At 47.8% G+C, this 18,054-nt stretch overlaps 1 protein-coding gene across 1 annotated transcript in view; it reads left to right on the top strand.

Annotated features, from left to right (window-relative positions):
• ADAMTS18 (ADAM metallopeptidase with thrombospondin type 1 motif 18) overlaps positions 1 to 15,580 on the top strand; it is a 150,253-nt gene extending 134,673 nt beyond the window's left edge. The window contains exons 19-23 of the mRNA XM_052656549.1: positions 1,211 to 1,415; positions 2,824 to 3,009; positions 7,357 to 7,569; positions 12,169 to 12,316; positions 15,465 to 15,580. Of these exons, the coding sequence (XP_052512509.1) occupies positions 1,211 to 1,415; positions 2,824 to 3,009; positions 7,357 to 7,569; positions 12,169 to 12,316; positions 15,465 to 15,580 (868 nt within the window). The remainder of the gene's footprint in view (positions 1 to 1,210; positions 1,416 to 2,823; positions 3,010 to 7,356; positions 7,570 to 12,168; positions 12,317 to 15,464) is intronic.
• Positions 15,581 to 18,054: the final 2,474 nt, after the last annotated feature.

Below are 18,054 nucleotides of genomic sequence, written 5' to 3'. Positions count from 1 at the left end.
AAATCGCAGGACTAGGCAAATGCATGGAGAAGGCAATGGCACCCCACTCCAGTACTCTTGCCTGGAAAATCCCATGGATGGAGGAGCCTGGTAGGCTGCAGTCAATGGGGTCACTAAGAGTCAGACACAACTGAGTGACTTCACTTTCACTTTTCACTTTCATGCATTGGAGGAGGAAATGGCAACCCACTCCAGTGTTCTTGCCTGGAGAGTCCCAGGGATGGGGGAGCCTGGTGAGCTGCCATCTATGGGGTCGCACAGAGTCGGACACGACTGAAGCGACTTAGCAGCAGCAGGCAAATGCAGTAATGCAGAGGTATAACAAAAACATATTTGGTCTTCGTGATGTTTTATGTTTTCAAATAATGCTTAGAACATTTGTGAACAGTTTCTGGACTCTGCTGCTTTGAAGTGTGTCACCATCTTATCTGGTGGATCTTTTTAATGCTAGGCCTTCGAGTCAGACAATTTCAGTTAATCCAAGGTGATTGTTGAAAAGGATTCACGGTTTCAGATGATCACTCTTTAGCGTACACCAAGTCTCAGATACAACAGCTGTGAAAAAAGTGAGCTCAAAATCTTGAAATAAGGAACTTGAGGTTATTCCTCCAACGCAACCATAGAGTTTAAGGGTAATCAGAAAAATAGGTTGGGGGAACGGCCTATTTAGAAACATTCTTGGTGAGACCTTCTCTCAATATGTCTCTCTTTTGCATGTGTGAACGCACAAGCGCGCACACGCACGCACCTCTCCCTTCTTCATTGATCTTGTATCAATAGTCTCATTAATATACTTTGTATTAACTTCTGTTATAGAAATGATCAGAAAGTATTGCCTTGATGTGTTCACACAGCCACCACTTCCACAGGCAACTTCATGGGAAGAGCCTGGCTTCATTCATTTTTTCCAACCCTAATGCCTGGGAGAGTCTCTGGCACAGGGTTTAAGATCCCGGTAAATTAGACTGAATCACTCAGAGTTCCAAACAGCACACATTTCTTCGCCTGATGGCAGGAATGTATTTTTCCCCAGAACTATGGGGTAATAGACCGTGTAGGCTTGCAAATCTATAGAAGAAGAATCAGTTATTGGTTGTTGGTTCTGCGGTAAAGGCTTCCAGCAGGTGGCTAATCTTTCACAGTAACTGCTTTGGCATTGATGATGCAGAGTCTTAGCTTCCCCGGAAGTAATCCCATCTCTCCCTGAAAGCTGGAAGCCGGGCGAGTGGAGCGCCTGCAGCAGGTCGTGTGCGGGAGGCCAGCAGAGCCGGAAGGTGCAGTGCATCCAGAAGAAGCCCTTCCAGGAGGAGGAGGCGGTCCTGCACTCTCTCTGCCCGGTGAGCACGCCCACTCAGGTTCAAGCCTGCAACAGCCATGCCTGCCCTCCGGAATGGAGCCCTGGGCCCTGGTCTCAGGTAAGTGGGAATTACTGGAGTCGTGAGTCCTGTTCCCTGGGAAAAAGGAGGGAGACGAAAATACAGGTGGTGTCTGCTTCCCCCCAGAGGATCTCAGCCGCTTACACCTTCATGGGAATCACACCCAGTCATGTGAATGGGCATTTTAATTAGCATCCTTCCTGATTTTTAGCCTTTTTGGTGATGGCCATGCAGCCAGATAGGTGGCGCTAGTGGTAGAGGACCCACCCATTGGAGACGATGGCCCTGGATTCAGAAGCAGATGAAAATTTTTACCTTTCTGGTAAAAGAAAGTCACAAATATAAATAAGAATTCTGTTGAATGAGAATTAACCACCTAGATGTTAGCACCATGGATGAATGGCATTCCGTGGTGCAGAGCCATGGTCTGACGTCAGACATATTTGCTCATCTCCGCAACTTGGCAGGTGGCTGACTCATCATGTGAGTCTCAGACGCCTTCCCTTTAAAATGGGGTAATAGCAAGAGGACCACTGGGAAGTCTCACCCTTCGTATTTGTAAGGGAGATGGAGACAGGATGCTGATATTATCAGACTTAGCCAACCACAACAGAGAACATTTAATGCCTTCTGCGTGATGAAACACATAAGTATATACCAGAGCCTATATCACATAACCTTCTAACCACCCCATGAGATAATTTCTGTCCTGGCTTTCAGAGCTGTGGTTCAAAAGCTGTTGAGATCACTTAGAAGACTTTTGAACCACACATCTGAAAACCAGGGAATAATTTGCTGCCTTCCTTATTTCGCAGGTCTTATGAAGGTCAAGATGGTAGGAATAGAAGAGCATTAGCCGGCCATGCAAAGTTATTCCCAAACATTTGATGAGCGTTGACTTAATTTTCCCTGAGAGTTAGCACAGTGCCCAGCCTAGAGATAGCAGAGGGCAAGACAGATAGACAAGACAGACAGTAGGGCAAGAGCTGGACACCCCCAACCCATTGCTGTCAGGCATACTTCTATGATTCCCCTTGTCCAAATCACTGAAAATCCTCTTTAGCCAAATGCCCAGACTGACTCTGCTTTGTGCCAGAGACAGACACAGTTACAGCAACAAATAGGCCTTGGACCGTTTTCCAGGTTGTTATCATGTGTGCTGTGCACAGAAACCCTCTCTTCTCCATGAAGACTAAAACCTGTCTTCAGACCTGGGACACCACAGCAGCCCCTGGGTGTTCAGATTGTTGAAGGAGACCTAATCTGGACTCAGAATCTCTGGATGGAGGAGATTTCTTCTGCTGACTACAAGGAATTTTATTGGGCATTTGGTCCTGGTGCTTAAAAATAGCTTTGTAAACCCTGCATCAGTGCTTTTCCAAGCATTTACCTGCAACACGGTCACTGGAGACTGGCATCTAATGGCTTTTTCCTTTTTAATCTCGAGTGTTCTAAGACCTGTGGGCGAGGAGTGCGGAAGCGTGAAGTCACGTGTAGACGCGCTGCCCTGGCAGAGGCTGTGCCCGAGAGCGCGTGCGCCGGCGCCCCGAGACCGGACTCGCAGGAGGGCTGCGTGCTCGGACGCTGTCCCAAGAACAGCCGGCTCCAGTGGCTCATCACTTCGTGGAGTGAGGTAGGAGGTCAGATTCACTCCTGGGGGGTTCTGAAATGCTCAGCCCATCCACCAGCATCTGGAGGCTTGCACACATACACCAGGTAGCTACTTACTGTTCATCCTTCCCCACTGATTTCTCCATAAAATCCCGATTATAAAGCACCCATCTCAGTGATGAAGCAATGCCTGGATGGTGGAGGTACCAAGCTAAAGAAAGTGTGTGTATAAAAACACAGGGAAGGCGAGCGGAGTGCTGTGATGGGGTCTGTGATTGCCTCGGAGAGCTTAACCTTGGCAGAAGAGATTCCCAGGGAGAGTGAGCCTGAGGGATGAGCAGGAATCTGGCAAAGATGGAGTCGGGGCTCTTCAGACAGAGGGTGCCCCCTGTATGGGCAGAGCTGGGAGAGTATGACACAGAAGGAATGAGTGGGGATGGGTAGAAGGTGGAAGCTTCATTGGGCACAGATCATGATTGTGTGGGGTGGCAGACTAGAAATATATCCTGTTAACATTGGGGGAGCTAATTAAAATTTTAAATAAAGCAGTGGAACAATCAGGGTTTCATTTCAGAGAGGATCCCAAGCCCGGAGCCGGGAAAGGCGGATGCAAACGAAAGATGAAATATTTCAGAGATGGAGGAAAGCTGGGTCCTGGAGAGTCCTTTCTTTCTTTCCTTCTTTGGAGGATAATTACAGTATTGTGATGGGTTTTGCCATACATCAGCGTGAATCTGCCATCGGTTACACATGTCACTTCCATCCTGGAACCCCTTTCTGCCTCCCTGCCCACCTGACCCCTCCAGGTTGTCAATGCATCGGGCTTTGGGTGTACTGCGTCATCCGTCAGACGCGCTGGTTATCTCTTTTACATATGGTAATATTTATGTTTCAGTGCTGTTCTTTCAAATCATCCCACCCTGTCCTCTCACCGAGTCTAAAAGTCTGTTCGTACGTCTGGGTCTCCTTTGCTGCGCTGCACGCACGATGGCCAGTACCATCCTTCTATTCCCTATATATGCGTTAATATACAGTGTTTGTCTTTTCTGAGAGTTCTTAAAGAGGCCGGTGGGCACCTTCAGGCATCTGTTGGGCAGGGAGAGGGAAGTCTTGAAGATGCCTCCTAGACTCCTAGCTTGGGACACTCATTTGAGTTCTTAGGCAGAGGAAAGGTGAGCAGAGGTCAAACCGGAAGTACGCATCAGTGACCCCTAAGGCGAGGTCTCTGCTCTTACGAAGTCCACGTCTAGTGAGCAAGACAGTGGCCAAGAAAGAAAAAGGTCGCTGGTGGGATTGGGGGCGGGCGTCCAGTGGAGGAGGGGCCGCTGTCCCAGCAGCTTTGGTTTCTCCCATCAGTGCCCTTCCCTTCTGTGTGGCTAAGTGCAGAGCAGGGCGCCTGTCTCTCCCCTCCTCTCTCAGTTTCTTTAAGAGACGTTATAACCAAATGGCTAAAGGCTTGGGCTTGAGTCACAGGCAGCCTTCAGTGATGACTACAGATCCGACCTCGGGCTAACCCTCCCTTTCCTCTTCCGCACAGTGGAGCGCGCACTGGCAGCTCCCTCACAGAGCTGCTGCAAGTAGGAAGCTCAGTGTCACCCTTCTTTATTTATTGAAGTATAGTTGATTTACAGTGCTGCGCTGGGTTCTGCCGCGCAGCAAAGTGACGCAGCTGTAAACACGTACACACTCTTTTCTCTGTTCTTTTCCATTATGTTTGTCCCGGGAGATTGGGTCCAGTTTCCTGTGCTGTATACCGTAGGCCCTTGTGTGTCCATTCTAAGTGTAATGGGCTGCATCTGTGAACCCTGCTGTATACCGTAGGCCCTTGTGTACCCATTCTAAGTGTAATGGGCTGCATCTGTGAACCCCAGGCTCTCAGTCCGTCCCCCTCCCCCCTTCATTAGGCAGCCACAGGTCTGTGTCTGTGAGTCAGTTTCTCTTTCGTAGATATTCTTTTGTGCCATATTTTAGATTTCACGTGTAAATGATATTGTGTGGTGGTAGGTTGCTTCTGTCTTTCTGACTTCCCTTAGTAGGGTGATCTCTGCGTTCATCCATGTTGCCGCCAATGGCCTGACCTCATTCTTTTTTAAGGCTGGGTGGTGTTCCGTTATATAGGTGGACCACATCTGCTTTACCCATTCTTTGTTCCTTTCCTTTTCTTCTGGTGGTTTAATGGTTTCCTTTTAATTTATGCTTGTGTTCTTTTTGGTTTCTGTGAATTATACTATGGTTTTGTGGTTGCCCTGTTTTTCAAGTATGTTAACCCCTCTCTGTATCTGCTTGCTTTAGACAGGTAGTCATATAGGTTCAAACACATTCCAAAAAAAAAAAAAATCGCCTTCTTGCTCTCCTTCCCCACATTTTACGATTTTGATGTCCCTTTTTTTCCCATTTTCTTGTGTATCCTTTGTTGCTCGTGTGTGTCGCTGCTCTCACAGATAGTTTTTTCCTTTTGATCTGTATGCTGGCTACTTTAGGTGGATTTACTCTCCGTTTGTGATTTCCTCCTTCCTGTATCTTCTTGCTGCTTATCTGTTTAGAGAAGACCTTTCAGAATTTCCTTTATGAGAGGGTTAGTACTGCAGTATCCTTTTAGCTTTTGCTCATCTGAGAAATTCTTTTGAATTTGAAATGGTAGCCTTGCGGGGTGGAGGATCCTAGGACTTTGCGGCCTGAGCAGACAATGGGGAGAAGGACCCTCCGACGGCAGCCCACCCCCTTCCGCGCCTGGCCGCGGTGGTGCCTTTCCTCTCCGGTGTAAGGCGGGCGGTGAGCCACGCTTCTTCCATCCTCCCGTGGCTGCAGTCCCCTTACCGTCTGCCCATCACCACCCGGTCCTCCCCCAGGTCTGCCCTCAGGAGCCTCAGCACCTGCCCAGGCCCGCAGGGGAGCGTCTGAGGCCGGCAGCACCCTGCGTCTCTCTCCGCTCTGCCCTCTACGCCCTGCTTGCTGCGCCCTCCTTCAGAGCTCCCCTGAGTCCTGGTTGACCTCCCTGCTGGTGGGGGGCTTCCCAGGGTACAGAAAGCTTTCCCCTTTCACAGCGCCCTCCCCAGGTGCAGGTCCTGGCCCAATTCCTCTTTTTTTTCTCCCTTTTGTCCTACCTGGTTTTGTGCAGATTTTCTTACCCTTTCGGGGGTCTGAGGTCTTCTGCCAGCGTTTGCTAGATGCTCTGTGAGACTCGTTCTGCACGTAACTCTAGTTTTGATGTCTCGGGGAAGAAGGGGAGCACGACCACGTCCTGCCTCTCTGCCATCTTGATCTGATCCCTAGCCTTCGTGATTGATGATGGTTACGCTGATGTCATTTCTTACTGCTTTCTGCAGTTCATCAAGGCCCTGTACAGTATCCCACAATACTGTTTAAAATATTGAAAAACGGGTTTTCCCTAATGCCATTTGCAGCCACACGGATGAACCTAGAGACTGTCGTGCTGAGTGAAGTAAGTCAGAGAAGAATATCCTGTGACACCCCTTCTATGTGGAATCTAAAGACAAATGAACTTACGAAATAGAAAGACTCACAGACTTGGAGAACAAGCTTATCGGTGCCTAGGGAGAAGTGATAGTTAGGGGGTTGGGGACCAGCCTGTACACACTGCTGTACTGAGAACAGATGACCGACAAGGACCTCCTGTAGGGTGCAGGGAACTGCTCAGTGTTACCTGGCAGCCTGGTTGGGAGGGGAGTTGGGGTACGTGTATACATATGGCTACCTGTATTTATTTATATGGCTGAGTTCCTTTGCTGATCACCTGAAACTATCACAACATTGTTTATCACTGTACCCCAATACAAAATTAAAAGTTTTGAAAAAGAAAACGTGTATAGTGGAAGTAAGGAAATATTTAAATAAAATAGCAGTCAGTCACATAAAAAAACAAAACAGGTTTTTCTCAGACTTATTTCATCAGCCTCCATCCTCTTTTTGTTTTTTCTTGCCATAACGCAGCTTCAGTGTATATCCTAGCTGAAGCGAGAGGCAGGTAAAGATGAAAGACAGTTGCTTGTTTATGTGGTTCTTCCCCTGAACTGCCTGTAAGCCCAGTCCCTGTGCCCTGCCTCCTGCCCTGGACCGACCGCTACACGGAGACCCTGACCTCATCGTCTGCTGGTCTCGTCTTTCTCACGGGCTCTGTCTCGCTCTCCTGTGTGCCGTGTCATGGCAGGGCCTGCCTTTATTTTGTGGTGCTGAGCCATGCTGTGACCTTGGGAAAGTGACTCCAATCCTCCGGCTTCTGTAGCGTGCGGGACTTGAGGCACTGCCTTCAGGAGGTGGTAGGCTGTGGCTGACCTGCCCTAGTCCCATCCCTCTGATTACACGTGGACGGTGGAGCCGGCACCCTGACGCCTCCTTTCTTGGCCCCCAGTGTTCCGTGAGCTGTGGTCTGGGAGTGAGGAAGAGGGAGGTGAAATGCAGCGAGAAGGCCTTCCAAGGCAAGCTGATAACTTTCCCCGAGCGAAGGTGCCGCAATATTAAAAGACCAAACCTGGACTTGGAGGAAACCTGCAACCGGGGGGCGTGTCCAGCCCGTCCAGGGTACAGTCTGGCCGCTGGGTGGTATTCATCGCCATGGCAACAGGTGAGCACGCAGAGACTGAGGGGGGCAAAGTTAAGCGAGATTCCATTTACAACTGCTGTTGTTAGGGACCTGTCCGACCGACCTGAGTCCCTGGGCAGGTTCTAGCATCGGTGAGCCTCCATTTTTACATCTACAAAACTGAGATGATAATATTGTGCAGAGTTGGGTTTTTTCTCTTCTTTTATTTTTAGTGAATAAGTAATACAAAGCAGTTAGTCCCAAGGTACTGCTAATGTTCATAGTTGCTGCTGCTATTAAAACCACCGCTAGAGTCTTCCGTGGTTTAGAAATGCTGCTATGTCTTGACTGACTTGCTTCTCGTGTTTCTGAGTGATATCAATAACGGCTGGCATTTGTCAAGCCATTCCTATGCACTGTGTTACGTCCTGTACACGCACCTATCTCCTCCCTCCATCCTGGAGGTGATGCTGTGTGCCTAGTCGCTCAGTCGTGCTTTATGACCCCATGAACTGTAGCCCACCAGGCTCCTCTGTGCAAGGGATTTTTCAGGCCAGAATATTGGAGTGAGTTTGCCATTTCCTCCTCCAGGGGATCTTTTTGACCCAGGGATGGAACACACGTGTCTTGTATCTCATGCACTGCAGGCAGATTCTTTACCAGCTGAGCCACTGGGGAAGTGGTCTTATCTGTGGGTTTTATTGTCCCTGTTTTGTGGATGAGGCTAAAGCTCAGAGTTAGGCAGCTGATCAGCCAAGGACACACAACTTTTAAACTCAGATGTTACAGGTGTCCTTTTCCTCAGAAGACTTGGAAGAAACTTTAGATGCATTGGTTTGATGCTTATGAGCTGGGATTGGTTTGTGATGCTGAGTCTGAGCGAACAACATGTCCTCAGGAATCCAAAGCTATGGTTTGGTTGACCCTTGCATTGTTATAGCTAACAGGTGTTACATAGCTCTTCAGAAAAAACACCTCTAGCTTGAGAGGTGCTGCCAGCCTCACCATGAAATTGGATTTCTTTTTAAATTTTCTACCATTATTTTACTCATTTAACAGACTTGGAAATTGATTCATGCAGAATTATTTAGATCAGATATAAGCAAATAATTACCAGTGGCAAACCTTCTCCCCCTCCTGTGGCCTGATTTTGTGGATAAACTCCATTAGACACAGCCATCCTCATTTGTGTGTGCTGTCCACGGCTGCGTTAGTGCAGAGGTGAGTGGCTACAACAAAAGTCGTACGGCCCATAAAGCCTAAAATACCATTGTGAGACGAGAGGTCCCCACACAGCAGAGTAGGGGTTTGCAGGCACGCTGAAATAATGGCTATTTGCAGAACAGCAATTGAGGACCAAGACCAGAACCTGCCCTGATGGCTCAGATGGTAAAGAGTCTGCCTGCCACGCAGAAGACACAAGTCCCCTGGAGGAGGGCATGGCACCCCGCTCCAGTACTCTCGCCTGGAGAATCCCACAGACAGAGGAGCCTGGCGGGCTGCAGTCTGTGGGGCTGCAAAGAGTCAGACATGACTGACTAACACATTCACCGGAAAAGAGCTTCTACAACTGAAGATATAAGAAGGAACCACGATGAGATGGGTGGGAGAGACAAAGCCGAGGGCACATTTCAGAGAAAGATCACACTTGCAGAGCTTGTCCCCCAGGAGCAGGGGGTCTGCACGAGGAGGACGAGCCCTCAGAAGCTTTGGGCTTGCAGGCGAGTGGAGCTCACGTTCAGGCGTCCCAGCGCGCTGTGGGAAACAGACGCACCGCTCCTGCAGGATGTGCTTTGAGCTCTCGGGCAAAGCAACGCTGAGAAAGGCGCAGACCTGCCGCCGATCCTGCAGAGTCTTCTGGAGAAGACGTCAGCTGGAACACACGCTGGGGCAGAGACAGTGGCATCAGACTCTCTGGGGGCCCGTCCTGCCGCGAGCACCATTCTGTAATCCCCACTCCAGCTCCTTAGCCCGGAGTCCCCAGGCCAAGCCCAGCCTCCCAGTGAGCATGCTGTAGCTGCAGACTCAGCCTCTCCCGCCAGCAGAGGGACCCCAGCCCTCCACGGCGGGACCCAGCCCGCCCACCAGCAGAGGGACCCAGCCCGCCCACCAGCAGAGGGACCCCAGCCCGCCCACCAGCAGAGGGACCCAGCCCGCCCACCAGCAGAGGGATCCCAGCTTCAGGACAACCGCGGCCCCACCAGCGGCCCGCACCAGCTCGGAGGCACCTCGGCTGCCTGCAGCCCAGGGATCCAGCCCCACACAAGCTCCGAGACATGCTGGACCTTGCAGCGGCTGTGTCAGAAAACGGCCCCCGGACCGCCACCTCCAGGGCCGGCCACCCACTCTGGGCTCTGCCGCTGGACCCAGGACCCGGCCTTGCCTGCCCTGGGCTGGCACTCACTCCAGGACCTGGCTGAGTGCTTCAGGAGGCGGCATCTCCCCCACTGGCCCCACCGCAATTAAACCCATGCACTTAGGGGCGATTAATCTGCAACGGAGGAGGCCGTTGTATGCAGTGGAGAAGACAGTACCGGGGTTAGTGGCACTGGGGAAAATACCACAGCACGTAAAGGAAAGTGATGAGTGCATTTTCTCATACCGTGTACAACATAAGCTCGAATGGATTAAAGACTGAACTGTCAGACCAGAAACCATAAAACTCCTAGAAGAAGACACGGAACATCCATGAATATAAAGTGGAGCAGTATTTCCTTTGGATCTGCCTCCTTTGGCAAGAGAAACTAGAGCAAAACTAAATAAAGGGTGTCTAACTAAACTTAAAGACTTGTTCCCAGCAAAGAAATCCATGGACAAAATGACAGCCTACTGGCTGGGAGAAAATATTGGCAAATGTTTGTGAAAAATAAGGGGATAATATCTGAAACATATAAACACCTCAGTGTCAAAAGAACAAAACAACCCAATCAAAAGGGAGGCAGGCAGAAGAACTGAATAAACATTTTTTCCAATGCGATGCAGATGGCCAAAAAGTACGCAAAAAGATGCTCAGCCTTGCTAATCATCAGCGAAATGCAAATCACAACCACAGGGAAACACCGCCTGATACTGCTCAGTATTTATCGTCGCAAAGAACACAAAGGACAAGTGTTGGTGAGGGTGTGGAGGAAAGCCAGCTCTGTGTCCTGTTGGTGAGACTGTAAACTGGTACACTGGGGAAAACTGTATGGACATTCCTCAAAAAACTAAGACTAGAGCTACCTTTTGACCCAGCGGTTCAACTCCTATGTCGTATGTATCCAGAGAAAATGAAAGCACTAATTTAAAAAGACACACGCACCCCAGCATTCATAGCAGCATTGTTTACAGTAACCAAGACACGGAAGCAGACTAGGTGCGCATCAGCAGGTGTAATAAAGAATGAAATTTTGTCATTTGTAACAACATCAATGGACCAGGAGGGTATTATGCCTAGTGAAATTAGTCAGATGGAGAAAATCAAATACTGTTTATCACTTATGTGGAATAGAAAAAATGTAGCGAACAAACCAGTGATTACTGCAGGGCGAGAGGCATTAAGAGGCACAAACTACTATATATGATATGTATATATGTGTGTGTATATATATATATAATCTACAAAGACAAGGGATTAACCAATATTTTATAATAACCAGAAATGGAATATAATCTATACAAATTTTGAATCACTCTGTTGTATACCTGAGACTAACATAATATTGGACATCAACTATACCTCAATTAACAAAATAGTTACTGGCTTGTTCTTCACAAAAATAGTTAGCCATCTTCTGACTGAGATGATTTGATAACAGGGATCCAGCTATCTTTGAATTTAGAGCTAATTCCAAAACTCATACTCTTTTTACCGCAACATATTTTTTCCTCTCAGAAGCCATTCTGCATAGCGATGCTTGTCCCAGGTGGACGTCCTCACCTGTCCACAATAAAATAGGAAAAAATAATAAGGATAATGAGCTGGTAGTGAACTTTCTTTTAAAGCAAAATACATGTAAAGATTAATTTAAAGGGCTATCTTTTCTCTGATAATATTTTCTTATTTGTTCTTTTGTTAGGAAATATATTTATGTGTGTGCCTGGAAAAAAATTACTAGACAGTCTTTTTTAGTCTTTTTTTTACCTTCAGTTGGACAGTGAGATAATTGACTTTTCCAAAACACAATATCCACCACACTATCTCAGAATTTGGCTGGGCAGGGAGGACATAATTCCTAAGCTGTCTCAGAGCGTTATATTTCTTGGGCTGTCCAAGTTCTGAACCATCCCCTCCACTATTGTATCTGCAGAGGTTGCCTGGAATTCTTTAAATACTGTGATGAACTGGCTGGATGTGTGTGTATTCGCTTCCGCATTCCTGTGGCAGCTTCTGTATGCCTGGAACCTCTCTTCTGCCTGAGTTACTTGACTGGGAGACACAGGGTCTCGGGGGAAGCAGATAGCATTTGCCTCAGAGCCTTCTAATCAGATCAAATGGCTCCCAAAACGTGTTAGGAGAGTGGGTTCCTGTGCCCAGCTCTGGACAGTCCCTGTTTCATCGACAGGTGCCTTGGCAATGTCACGAGGCATGGAGGTTTCTTTCCCTGCTGTGAGTGGCATCGGGAAGGGCCCATTCCTGACCGCTTCCTCCCTCTCCTGCAGTGCACCGTTACCTGTGGCGGAGGGGTGCAGACGCGCTCGGTCCACTGCGTCCAGCAGGGCCGGCCTTCCTCGAGTTGCCTGCTGCGGCAGAAGCCTCCAGTGCTGCGGGCCTGTAACACCAACTTCTGTCCAGCTCCTGCCAAGAGAGGTAAAGGACCCTGCCACGCGCAAGTCGGTTTTCCTCCTCTCTGGAGTATTTGTCCAACACCTGCTGTATTCAGTTACGCAGCTCCTGCCCATACTCTAGAGGGTGCCTTTCACATCACAGTCGACGTGAGGAGCCCTTCTGAGAGGTGTGCAAGGTATACACATCCAGGGCAGTCCCTGATGGTGGTGAGCTCTAGCTGGTGCCAGGGATGGTGCGAGGAGGCTCTGGGGAAGGCTTCCCAGGAGAGGGCCTTGTCTCAGGCCTCCTGCCTGAGGCAGGTCTCCTTGTATCAAGAGGAGTAAAATGAGAAGGCAGACACGCAGGACACAGGCCCAGGCATTTCTTCCTGACCAAACACGGGCCTCTAGTTTTACTCAGGTGGGGATTCCTCCCAGTTCTCCCATCCCCATCCCCATCGCACGGGAGGATCCCTGGAAGTTACACTGAGGAGGGGGCCTAGCACAGAACGAGGACTTGTCTCCTCTCTGCAGGAGGCGGGTCCCACGTCCAGTGAGGGGACGAGGTCCCACAAGGGTAGTGGTGGTGGGAGTCGCTGGGTGTGAAGATCCAGCCAATGATACCTGTCAATTAGTTTGCATGTAGGATGTGAAGCTCGCTCTGGGGTTGTCCTTAATAGTGTAAACAAAATACCAGACTCATAACAGAGGCTCAAATAATCAGCTATTCAGTTCAGTTCAGTCGCTCAGTCATGTCCGACTCTTTGCGACCCCACAGGCTGCAGCACACCGGCCTCCCTGTCCAACTCCTGGAGTTTACTCAAACTCATGTCCATTGAGTCAGTGATGCCATCCTCTATTACACTCAGTAATCAGCTATTAGTAATCATTATTACAACTATAACCCAATGCAATACTTACTCTGACCACATCGTGAGACATCGCACATCTGATTCCTGACTTGCATCTAGCTTCCAGCAGAAGCTAGATGTTGAAATTCCATGCTTAGCTCAGGAGGGGTAAGTGGGGATAGTGCTGTGAGGCCCATGCTTTTTGTATCCTCCAGTACTTCCACTGCATCAATAGGATCACCTCTACTGTCTAAATAGAAGCTGATCCAGACGTCCATTCTGACTGATTAGGGTGCGTGCTAATGCACTGCAGTGTAAGACGCTGTACTGAAAAATAACTGAACTTGAAGATTATATATGTATAGACACATAGGCAAAGTCTTCCTCTCATGTGGCGCTTGTATCTCTGTTGATATACCCTAAACTAGTCTGCTGGTGCCTACCTCCACCCCGCCCCCATCTCAGTAAACATAGCCCCGTTCTTCTAGATGCCCAGGTCAAAATCCCGTAGCCATTCTTGATTCTCCTGTCTCACACTCTTTACCCACCTGTCAGCTAATCCTCTAGACTCCACCTTCAGAATATAACCAGGTCTTACTAGTAGGAAAGGAAAGAACAAGTCCATTTCATCCTTGTACCCAAGCGGAGACTTAGTGTGGCTTGAACTGGTTGTTTTGGCCGTGAGGTGGAGGGAATTTATTTTTTTCAACAAGTGCTTCTTGAGCAGCTGCGCTGTGGCAGGTGTTGGGAGCAGAGCAGTGAGAGAAAGTCGGTCAGATGTCTGCTCGAGGCTGCTGCGCTGGAGAGGAGGCGGCCATAGGTAAACACGTGACGTGATAAATGCTGGTAAATCGCACATAGGGAAACAAAGCAGGGAGAGGCGGTCCTTCCTGGGGGCCACGGGGCGTGCCGTTCTCATAGGGAGGTCAGAGAAGGCAGAACCGAGCGGGCACCTCTGAGCAGAGGCTTCAGGGAAATAAAAGGATGAGGTGGCTCTGCCGTCTTGGGGACCAGATCCTGTGAGTCACTGTAGAGACTGTACTTCTGACTCCAGGTGAGCGGGATCCAAGGGGAGGGTTAGGGGCAGGGGTGTGCCAGGGATGCGCGCCCGTTTCAAAAGGATTCCGAGGCCACGCTGGGGGTGGGAGGAGTGAAGTGTGTGCGTGAAAGGGAGCTTTAGGCGGAAGAACCAAGGCTTAAGGAAGGAGCTGTCAGCAGTTCACAGGAAGACCAGATACAAATTGGGAGCAGCAGGCAAAGCAACAGAAAAAGAAGAGCCTTGTGAGCCGTGTCCCGGGCTCAGAGGCGAGCCGTGAGGGTGGATTCAGGAGGGACGTGACTGGGTGCCCGTGGGTGGTGTACGGTTTGCGGGGACTTGAGGGTGACTTTAAGACTTGCATAGAGGAGGAAATTCCATTTACTCACATATAGGGGTAGACCATAAATAGTTCTAAAGTTAAAAAAAAAATCCTTGCAAACCCAGGCAAAGGACTGAGCCCTGACCCCTAAAACACACATTTATGCTTGCGGAAGGAAAAATGGATGTCCACCTCCATGTGCGCTCTGCAACTCCTGAGGGCCTTTGGGTAAAAGCCTCTGATGCCCCGTGTTCTGCTTCCAGTGGATAATCACACCTGTTATCCTACACAAGGAAGGGAGTTTAAAAAGACTGGTGCTGACTTCAATTCATGTCTTCACAAACTGGCCATGAGATTTGATTTAAACCTGCACAGAGTGTCACAGTTGGGCCTTCAATCTAGGTGTGGAACCCCCAGTATATGAGGTTTGTTGCTCCCCAAAGTAATGAGCCTGGAGTAGTGGCCACAACCCTGGGGTGTTAGTTAGAAATAAAAAAAAAAAATCTGGGTTCTCACCCCAGGCCTTCCGAAACAGAACCAGTGGTTTAACAACACCCTCGGGGATGTTGTTTTTAGGGGACATGCCTTGGAGGCACAACAGTAGTCTCCAGCTTATTCAGGAGGATCAGACCTTAAGCTCAGGCTGGAGATGACTTTTTCTTTTTGTTTGAACATTCACTTGCAATCCAGTAACCCTAACCTGTTTACATTTTGTTAGTGGTTGCAGTGCCTTAGGAGCCCGGCGGGCTACAGTCCATGGGCTCGCAAAGAGTCGGATCCTGCTGAGCGAATAACACTTTCACTTTCATGGTGCCTCTGGGTGCCTTCATCCTGCTTTTCCCCCCACAAAGTCCTCGTGTCTCATGTAAGAACGCCGGGGAGCCATAGGCAAGTCGACCCCAAATCTCTGTCTGTAGGCCCTCACCTTAAGGAAAAGGCTAAGAACCTGTCCTAATGTGCCGAACGTCTCTTCTCACCTTAGAGGATCCATCCTGTGTGGACTTTTTCGGCTGGTGTCATCTTGTTCCTCAGCACGGCGTCTGCAACCACAAATTCTACGGCAAGCAGTGCTGCAAGTCATGCACCAGGAAGAGCTGATCTCGACGCCCTCCCCTCCTGGCAGGGCCAGGGTCTTACCTCGCAACCTCCGGAGAGACCTGCGCCTTTTCCATCGAAAGCTGAACACTGCAAACCCCGTGTGAGCCGACCACCATGTTGGAGGGGCTGCTCTCGAGAACAGCCTTCTTGTTCATTTCCCTAATACACACGGTACTCAGAAGCACTTGAAAATGGGAAGCAGTGACAAATCGGACTCACAAAAGCATAGAACAGAAAGAGACCAGCTTTGCTTTGCACTGTTACAGGAAGGAGACGATGGCTTGCCATGAGAGAGAGAGAACAGGTTTGAATTTTGACCAAGGGAGGTGCTTGTGAACTTTGGGGACAGACCCCACCCCAGGGAACCTCAGAGTGTGGGTTTTGGAAATGTCCTTTTGGACTTCAAGTCACAGACTGAGACTTGGAGTAATCCAATGTGGGTGGAACACGCTGCCTAACTGTTGCTCAGAACTTAGAGTTTGACCGGAACTGTGGACGCCCCGGACCAGGAGTTGTACAAACGCCAAATGGTGCTCACGATGGTGCTTGCTGCTGGACTAGCAAGCTTCATGTCCTGTTTCTCTGGTGTGTGTGTGTGCGTGTGTGTGTGTGTGTGTGTGGTGGTGTTTCTTATTTCGTTTAAAGTATATTCTGCTTATAAAGAGAGTCTCCAAGACTAAAATTCACAACTTGAAAAGTATTCTGAGGAATATTCTGAAAACAGGGCAACGTGGACAAGTTAAGATCTCCACTGAATTGGACTTCGCACTCTGAAAAGAAAAAGAAAAAAAAAATAACCACAAAACCTTGTTGCCCTACACACTCTGTCAACCTCGTCATTTTTGGTGCTAGCCGAACAAGTGGGAATCAGCATGTGCGTTTCTGGTGGAAGCCCAGGAGGAGATAAAGAGCAAAACAGTCTTGTTTGTAAGGACAGGAAAATGTCAGCCATGGTGCTCCCCGCGTATTATCAGAGATGCTTGGAAAATTAGAGGCCGCTTGTGGGTTTTTTTCCCCTAGCAACTGACATAGTTAAATTTGCCCTTGGAGTTGGTTAACCAGGGGAAAGTCCCAGTGGCAGCTGAGAAATCCACCCACCTTCTCGCTATGTGAGTATTAATACATCGTAATATGCCAAGACACTTCAGCAAACGAGTGTTTCGTAATCTTCCAGGTGATACGTTCAGTCTTCAGAAGCCAGCTGTTGGTAGGCACCATGAGCTTAAGATTGTTCTCCGTGGGAAGAACACCACACCATTTTGCCAAAACCAAAGTAACTTACAAGATGGTGTCCTTCTGTAATTTTTTGAGATGTGGTTATAAAGGGCATATTTATATAATTCTACTCTGTTCCTCAATGTCTTTGATGAATGTAACCCAGTTTTACTGCTTTTAAAAGTCTCAATTCAAACAGGGATTTTGCCCGCTCAGCATAACCAACCAGACAGTGGTTTGCTAAATTTAGAGGCTCCTTTATTCCATTCTAATTAAAATCATACATTCTCAAATCTCAAAGAAATGATTAGAATATTCTGTCTCCTGGACTTGGCCTAGAATAGTGGCCATTTTATCATAAAAATAAATATAGGGCTCCATATCACTACCCTCTTTTCCTCTGAAAAAAATTTCAACTTGTTTCTTTATCATTTTATTATTTTATGGAAAATTAATTTATTAATAGCCTATTCTTATGTGTTCTCACTTGCTTCTTTGAGGAAGTGAATTAATTCTGAGGAAAAGTGTTGAATAAATAAACATGGGTTATAGAGAAAAGTCAAAATATATGTGTAATATTTAATTATTTTATAAGTTTTATAATAAAGTGTTCTTTTCTTTGCCTTTGAAACTTGCTAACTTATTCAAGAACTTAACAAGAAGCTGGTCATTACCAAGGTGATCTAAATGTATAAATGTTGATTAAGAATCTCAGTAATTTCTCGAAAAGGTGAGAAAAGGTTGGAGGGAAGACATTAATCATTTTTCTTGTTTGTGCTTGAGGAAATTAGAAACCATTAAATAGATGAAACACGTGACATTTACCAGCTCATGGAAATACTAAATTATTTTTTTTCTACTCTTACTAGTCATGTAATCATTTATTTATGGAAAACATCCAAGTTAGATAAACCACAAATATAGTGGGTTTTCTATCTTTTTTTTTTCCCCTACTTGAAAATCTTTTTGCAGAAAGAAAGGGGGAGGGAAAGGAGCAAGGAAAGGGAAAAAACCTAAGTAATAAATTAAAAAGCAAGTTATTCAAATTTTCTAAATTTCAAATCTTCAGACCAGAGGGAAATAAAACACTCTCTCGGCAAAGTAAGTCCAAATGACCTGAATAAACTATTTTTTCCTGCATATCTGAGATTATATGTGTGTGTGTGTGTATATATATATATATATATATAATGCATGCATATTTTAAAAATATATATAAGAGGATTTTAAAGTGAATGATTGCTATTTTGCAAACATAA

This window comes from Budorcas taxicolor, chromosome 18 (assembly GCF_023091745.1).
Source record: "Budorcas taxicolor isolate Tak-1 chromosome 18, Takin1.1, whole genome shotgun sequence".
Taxonomy (NCBI): Eukaryota; Metazoa; Chordata; class Mammalia; order Artiodactyla; family Bovidae; genus Budorcas; species Budorcas taxicolor.
Note: the sequence above shows the minus strand (reverse complement) of the source record. Positions and strands in the feature narration are given on the sequence as shown.